At 42.2% G+C, this 7,759-nt stretch overlaps 2 protein-coding genes across 3 annotated transcripts in view; both read left to right on the plus strand.

The window, feature by feature from the left end:
• LOC107675299 (troponin I, fast skeletal muscle-like) overlaps window positions 1-1,062 on the plus strand; it is a 23,497-nt gene extending 22,435 nt beyond the window's left edge. For both annotated transcript variants that reach the window (XM_016469599.1, XM_016469600.1), the window contains one exon: window positions 949-1,062. The gene's annotated coding sequence lies outside the window, so the exon portion shown is untranslated. The remainder of the gene's footprint in view (window positions 1-948) is intronic.
• Window positions 1,063-2,379: 1,317 nt separating this feature from the next.
• LOC107675302 (troponin I, fast skeletal muscle-like) overlaps window positions 2,380-7,759 on the plus strand; it is a 9,371-nt gene continuing 3,991 nt past the window's right edge. Inside the window, exons 1-3 of the mRNA XM_016469604.1 lie at window positions 2,380-2,475; window positions 3,440-3,471; window positions 3,572-3,608. Of these exons, the coding sequence (XP_016325090.1) occupies window positions 3,464-3,471; window positions 3,572-3,608 (45 nt within the window). The 5' untranslated portion in view covers window positions 2,380-2,475; window positions 3,440-3,463. The remainder of the gene's footprint in view (window positions 2,476-3,439; window positions 3,472-3,571; window positions 3,609-7,759) is intronic.

Consider the following 7,759-nt stretch of genomic DNA (forward strand, 5'->3'; position numbering starts at 1 on the left):
TGTGTGGAGCGTTGGTGGAAAGCCATTTTCAGATTTCTCCAGAGATGTTCAATCAGGTTCAAGTCTGGGCTCTGGCTGGGCCACTCAAGGACATTCACAGAGTTGTCTCGTAGCCACTCCTTTGTTATCTTGGCTGTGTGCTTAGGGTCGTTGTCGTGTTGGAAGATGAACCGTTGCCCCAGTCTGAGGTCCAGGTTTTCATCAAGGATGTCTCTGTACATTGCTGCATTCATCTTTCCCTCAATCCTGACTAGTCTCCCAGTTTCTGCCGCTGAAAAACATCCCCACAGCACGATGCTGCCACCACCATGCTTCACTGTAGAGATGGTATTGGCCAGGTGATGAGCGGTTCCTGGTTTCCTCCAGACATGACGCTTGCCATTCAGGCCAAAGAGTTCAATCTTTGTTTCATCAGACCAGAGAATTTTGTTTCTCATGGTCTGAGAGTCCTTCAGGTGCCTTTTGGTTTGTGCTCTGACATGCACTGTTAACTGTGGGACCTTATATAGACAGGTGTGTGCCTTTCCAAATCATGTCCAATCAACTGAATTTAACACAGGTGGACTCCAATCAAGTTGTAGAAACATCTCAAGGATGATCAGTAGAAACAGGATGCACCTGAGCTCAATTTTGAGTGTCATGGCAAAGGCTGTGAGTACTTATGTACATGTGATTTCCCCCCCCCTGTTTTTTATAGTTAATACATTTGCAAAGATTTCAAATAAACTTCTTTCACGTTGTCATTGTGGGGTATTGTTTGTAGAATTTTGAGGAAAATAATGAATTTAATCCCTTTTGGAATAAGGCTGTAACATAACAAAATGTGGAAAAAGTGAAGCACTGTGAATACTTTCCGGATGCACTGTTCCCCTCTTAAGAGAGCAAATAGTTGAGTGCTGTCTGGATGCCTCAGCTGCTGTCTTGATTCCATCATCATTACTTTTACAGAACTGATGATGGATGGCAAATGAAGAGAGGAAGATGATTTCATCAGTGGAAATAGTCCGAAGAACCATGTTTCCTCTTCTCTTAAATCCGAGGTTCTGAAAGGCGCCTTGAAGCTGATGGTAAGTTAATTGAGTCTACTGCTATTTGTCTGTGATTTGAAATGTATTTAGAGCCAATGGTAATTATTCAAGAAAATTCAACCTCAAATTAGTTTAGTTTTTTTTTTAAATCTGTTCACTCTTTCTCTAAATCTACTTTATGACGTCACTTGGTAATGTCAACCAATAGCCTACAATTTGGCCATTGTTTTAGCAAACTTGGATTCAGGTTTGCATCAATTTTGGAATGTAACACCTACTTTTATGGTATTTTGGTATTAGACATCACTGTTTTCAAATAAAGATAATTAATTTATTATGCCCTTAATGACTTTACTCTTATAATGTATGTTGACTATGATAAATATTACATTCTGCATGCATAAGTATAACATACTGTCCCTTTGTTTGTTTGTTTGATTTATTAATGTAACACCTACTTTTCATGATCCAGTCAGGTTTTGAAGGGAAAAAATCAAGCCCCATTCTATGTTTTTCTTATTAAATATCCATTTTCAAAGGGAAATACGTCACATTATAGAAGTCAAATGTGTTGCCAATGTTGACCTAAAACAACCAACCTTTTTTTTTAAGTGACTCAAATGTAACTGCAGAACCCAAAGATGCTATTGTCATCTATATTAACAGATTGAGTTTGAAAATAACTTCAAAATAACCCACAATTGTAATTTTACCAAAATAAGAGCATAAAGCATTGCATAATATATATGATATCCTGTTGGCAGCACAAGGATGCCCTCTGAGGAGTGTCTGAAAATAGTACACTACCAGCTTAACAACTGTGTAAGTATTTGTAAATGATCTTATGCTTATTAGTCAGCACTGCTGACTATGCAGGATCATATTAAGTCGAAGCAGGGGGAGCACCTCTTTGAAACACAATACATAAGTGGTTTCTATTAATTAAACATATAAAAACTTGATCATTACAAAGCAGAAGTTCAGCTCAGCCACTACTTGTCTTGTCCAAAAAAATCACTAAAGGTTTTTCTTAGTTATAACCAAAAAAGTAACAGCAAATGCAAGAAACACAAAAAGAAGTGTTATTCTCCAACACCCTGTATGTTAATCAATTCATCTGGCAGAGGAACGACTCCTGGCGGCCCATATCAGATCACATCCAACATCCGTGTCGACCCACTTCTTCATCTTAGTTTAATCTTACCGACATCTGGAAATTTGTCTTTCTCATTTGTCTATTTTAAGCAGTCTGATTGGCAGACATTAGAAGTGGATATTTCAAGGGCCTGGCAAACAAACTGTGCTTAGTGCATTACCATAAAGAGGGGAGCCGTATGATGATGCCAGCCTTATATATGGTTCTTGAGCGCAGCTCTGCTGCTAGTGCTCTGCTTCCTCCAGACGTTCTTCTTTCAGGTCTGCACAGCTGCCTAACTTTCTCATATAGGTGAGGAGAACATCTGCCTTTTTAGAGTATGATTCCATTTGGTCCCTCTTTCTTGTTGCTCGACTTTTTGGGGTATTATACACTTGGAAATTATGGAATGTTTATGGATTTTTTAAATATATATATTATATATATTTGATAGCAAATGTATTTCTGTAAGCAGTTTAAAGCTATCCAAAACTATAAAATAATTACACATTTTATGATTTAAAAAAAAGATTTTAACATTAGTTTTTAAACTAAATCAATATATGTGATTTTATGCACAACTTATTTAAACCTTTATTTTATTTTCTTGCTGCTGAATTCTGATATATGGCAGGTGAAAAGCTTGCAATGCATGTTGGACTGCCAAAATGAGCTTGGCACAAAAGTGACATTTTAAATGCATTATATGTTTGTTAAAATTCCAATCAGGTGGGGACAGAATTGTATTTCTAATGCATTCTGATTATAGCATTAATGCATATGTGAAGAAAAAACATTCAAAACACCCAGTATTCATGGAAAGGCCCCCCTAGATATCTCTTGAACTGCTTTGAAAGGGTCTGTTATATTTATGTAAGAATTCTGGATACAGCAAAATCTGATCTGTGTGATTTATGCAGCTGTCTGCAGACAGGGTTTCAGATTGGTTGTATTGTTGGCATCTGCATAGATTTTTCCAGAAGCAGGGAGATTGGGAGATTGGGATACTGGATATCAGAGGGGGATATTCACACCCCTCCCGGCGGATCGCAGTGGGCATGCTTACAAGATGTTTCCAAGTGCTGGTTTCAAATTAGGAATGCAGAAAATATAGCCCACTCTATACGATGCAAATAAATACTGATGCCCGACATATGATTATCTCTACATTCATATATTACATAAGGACCTCTAAGTAATATATACCATTGTCAAGTCAATATATCAAAGTGGTTTCTTGACCTGAGGTATTTGCTGTGTTTTGCTCTCTGTACAGGGGTGAAGAAAACAGGTGGCCAAGATGTCTGAGTGAGTATATGAATATATCAGTTATTTACATTTAATATCAAAGAAATGGGAATCTGTTCTTGTTTTGCTAAATTGTAATTCCTTCATCCTCTCATGACAGTAAAAAGATGACATCGAGCCGCCGGCACCATCTCAAGGTATAATATAATATATATAATATAATATAATATAATATATGTATTAAGGACCCGATGTAATCAGTATTTGACTTTGTGGCCTTTAGTATAATATAATATGAATGTACAATATAATATAATTGTCACGATACGCTGTCAGAAGGAACGATGGAGACGCAAAGTGGCTTTAATCTTTAATCAAGGAAACACGGGATAATCCACATCAGGAACAGGGGTAAACGCATGTAATCCAACATGTAGACCCGACAAAGACAGAACGCAAAGGCTGAGACTTAAATACATGGGGTAATTAGAACTAACCAACAAGACACACCTGAATGAAATGAACCATCAATGAGAGGGAGAAACTGAGGGACGGGTGGGACCTTGGGAGGAGGCTCGGGAGGAGGATGACAGACAGAGTCCAGGGTGGATCAGACGGAGGGAGGAGCCAGGGGGGAAACAGGAGGGACTTGGAGCATGCGGTGCCAGGTGGGACCCAGGCCACAGCCATAATGGTGACCCACGGTGGAGCCGACGGAGGGAGGAGCCATGGTGGAGGAAGGGCTGACTACTCCAGGGGGGCGACCAACGGCGGTGGAGCAGGTGGCGGAGGAGCCCGAGCCCGAGGCGGAGGCGGAGACAGAGAGCCGATGAGCCAGGGCGACGGGGAGGATCCGGAGGGCCGAGGCGGAGCAGATGGCTCCGGCGACCGAGGCGGAGGCGGGGATCCAGAAGGCCGCGGTGGAGCCGGAGCGACAGAGGACCGAGGAGGAGCCGAAGGGATGGAGGAGCCTGACACAGCCGGAGGAGTGGAATCCCGAGGTGACGGATGGTCGACGACAGACCAAGGCGGAGCCAGAGGGACGAGGGAGCCCGGCGGAGCCAGTGGACTGATGGGCCAAGGCGGAGCGGAGGGAGCTAGGAGCCATGGTGGAGCCGCAGGATCAACGGGCCGAGGCGGAGTCTGGGTCTCAGAGGCTGGAGGCGGAGACCAGGGATTCTGCAGCTACTGTGACGATGGAGGATGGCAGACCCGTGGAGCTCGCACCGCACTGATGGTGGGCTGAGGGCGAGCAGAGGGGCTGCCAAACGACAGCGGAGGAGGCAGGAGCGGGCGGGCATTTGCGAGCCTCCGGGCTTTCAGGGCTTAACTCAGGAACGGGAGCCCTCTCTGGGCTGGACGGGGGAACAGGAGCCCTCTCTGGGCTAGACATGGGAACAGGAACTTTCTCTGGGCTAAACTCAGGAACGGGAGGGACAGAGTTCACTGACGGAGGAGGAAGGAAAGGGGGCAGGTCGGTAAACAAGTCAATTAAGTTTTCCTCAGCTTTGCATTCCCCCAAATCCTTACTCACCCTCCGCGCTCTCTCTGTCCACCACTTTCTCCCTCGTGGCGAGCTCTGTTGCCGGCTCTCGCACCTGGACTGACGTCATGAGCAGCTCCGACTCCGTGGCAATCCTCAGCTCTGTCGCTCCATGCGGCGATGGCTCGTCGGCCGCGTCGGTTTCGGGCTCTCCGTCAACGGTGGGCTCGGGCTTGAGCTCCGCATAGCGGGTAGAGGGTGGGCTGGGCTCTGGGTCTGGCTTTGTTCCAGATCGGGGGTAGACACTCTCCAGACACCGGATGATTGCTCCTCTCTAGCTCAGTCCAGTGGTGTCTGGGAGGTCGACGGGGCGATGGTAATTTGCCCCGATCAGAACAATGAGTTCAACGCAGCGTCATCGAATGCCGTTAAAACGGCGAGCTGGCTGAACTCAACCGCATACCCCAAGAGGGGCATGTCCTTACGGGTGAGGGAGGTAAACTTAGCGGCGAGGGGATCCATGGAAACACGGGGAAAACAGAAAACAAAATACTGTAAAAAAACTCTGAAACAAAACGGGGGTAAACACGCAACTAATTGTATTAGGTTCGGGTCACTGTCGGAAGGAACAATGGAGACGAGAAGTGGCATTAACAGTCTTTAATCAAGAAAACACAGGGAATAATCCACATCAGGAACAGGGGTAAACACTAGTGATGTTACGTTCTGTGCCGAGGCTTCGGAGCGTGTGTCGAGAAATCCCGGCAGCTTTCAGAATGCGCGTATCTGCGCGTATCGAGGCTTGTATCGCTTTAGAGCAATGACGTCATTGATGACGTCCGAAGCCTCGCTTGGCTAGACTGGTTCAGGAAGCGGTTTGAATCTTGTAAATTCACAGTCCTCTGCCCTGTTAAACTCAGCCACTTTCCAGTTTTAGACTAATAATATTGGCCCTCCTGCCTATTATGAGCAAAGACTTGATTTACACACATTTGATAGCCCCATTCATTTCAAGGCAATACGTTTATTACAGTTATGTTATATTACATATTATATTCATATATATATAGATTAGTCTATGTGGAAATTGATTTTTTTTCTTCACCGTTATTTCTGTGTAATCATAGATCACATCAGGTCATCTGTAATGTATCTGCTTGTTTTACACTCTTTGGCGACCAGGTGGTATTGTGAGCAAATTAAGCCTCGAGAAATGAACCCTTTTGTGAACCACTTGGATGAAAAGCTTCAATGCTTCATAAGGCTTCATCTCGCCATCACTACAGGCAGGGTCAAACACCAGCAAACAATCAATTAATCCAGGAAGAGACAAGAGTAATCCACAAAACAGGCGAAGGGCAGGGCAGGCAGCAAACAATCAGAAACAAGGAAACAGTCCAGGGTCAAAAAAAACACCAAGGCAAGGCAAGAAAACACGGAACTAGGAAACATGGGAAAACACAAAGATGTTACAGGCTATCAATACTCAGCAGTGTGAGTGCATGTATGTGCATCTTTTATAGTGTCACTGATGGGAAACAGGTGTGAGTGTGATAATGAGTTCCTAGGCAGAGGTTATGGGAAATGAAATCCGGGGTAGAGTGGCAAGAGTCAGGGGTGCCCTCTGGTGGAGTTCATGGGCACTCCAGCTGGAGATTGTGACATATAAAATTAGCAAAGGAAATAAATAATTGGCCGGTTACATTTTGATGGGTTTGGGATCATAACTTTTATATTTACTCAGAGAATCCTTCTAAAAATGTAAACAAACAATTCCAAGTAAAATATACTTCTAAGTTCAAACTTTAATTTCTAAAGGCTTACATTGAGAACTAATATAGAATTTACTCTTTTTTAATTCTTGTGAACTAAATTACTTAATGTAGAAATAACATTTGTTTTTCTGTAGTATTTTGGATGAAAAGCTTCAATTCTTCATGAGGCTTCATCTCACCATCACTAGTAAACACACGTAATCCAACATGTAGACCCAACAAAGACAGAATGCAATGGCTGAGACTTAAATACATGGGGTAATTAGAACTAACCAACAAGACACACCTGAATCAAATGAACCATCAACGAGAGGGATAAACTGGGTAACGGAGCACATGGGGAGGGAAAACACAACAAAGACAGTCCACGGACGTGACATGGGTATCGTTTGAATTTTATCAATTCCAATTCCAATTCCGATAAATGTATTAAGGACCTGATGTAATCAGTAGTTGGCTTTGTGGCCTTTAGTATAATATAATATACATTTATAATATAATATAATGTAATATAATATAATATAATATATGTATTAAATCAAAATTAGAATTTAATGAAACAAATGTCTCATTGTAATCGAAAAGATGAAGCGAATACAGCAATCTGTCACACCACATTAAAGAGCTTAAAAAACATTATTTTAAGACATTGTTTGCATTTCGCTATAAAACTGACAGAATTTGAAAGCTGATACTTTGTTTTATATTAAAAGTATCAAATGTGTAAATATTATTGCTATTATTGGGGGCTGCCTCACTACAAATAATGAATGCATTCGATGAAATGGGAAATATTATATATTATTATATTGCAAGCATACTGTCTCTGAGAGTATATGACACATAGTATGATTTCTGCTAATAATCCAACATATATTGAAATCAATTGACAGGCCGCCGGAATTTCTCCCGGTGCTATGCACAATATACACTCTAAAAAATGCTGGGTTGTTTTAACCCAACTTTGGGTCAAATATGGACTAACCCAACTTTTCGGTTAAAAATGTAATTTAAAAATTGAACCCAACAGTTAGGTTAGTCCATATTTGACCCAAAGTTGGGTTGAAACAACCCAGCATTTTTTAGTGTA

This window comes from Sinocyclocheilus anshuiensis, unplaced genomic scaffold, assembly GCF_001515605.1.
Source record: "Sinocyclocheilus anshuiensis isolate Anshui unplaced genomic scaffold, SAMN03320099.WGS_v1.1 scaffold532, whole genome shotgun sequence".
NCBI lineage: Eukaryota > Metazoa > Chordata > Actinopteri > Cypriniformes > Cyprinidae > Sinocyclocheilus > Sinocyclocheilus anshuiensis.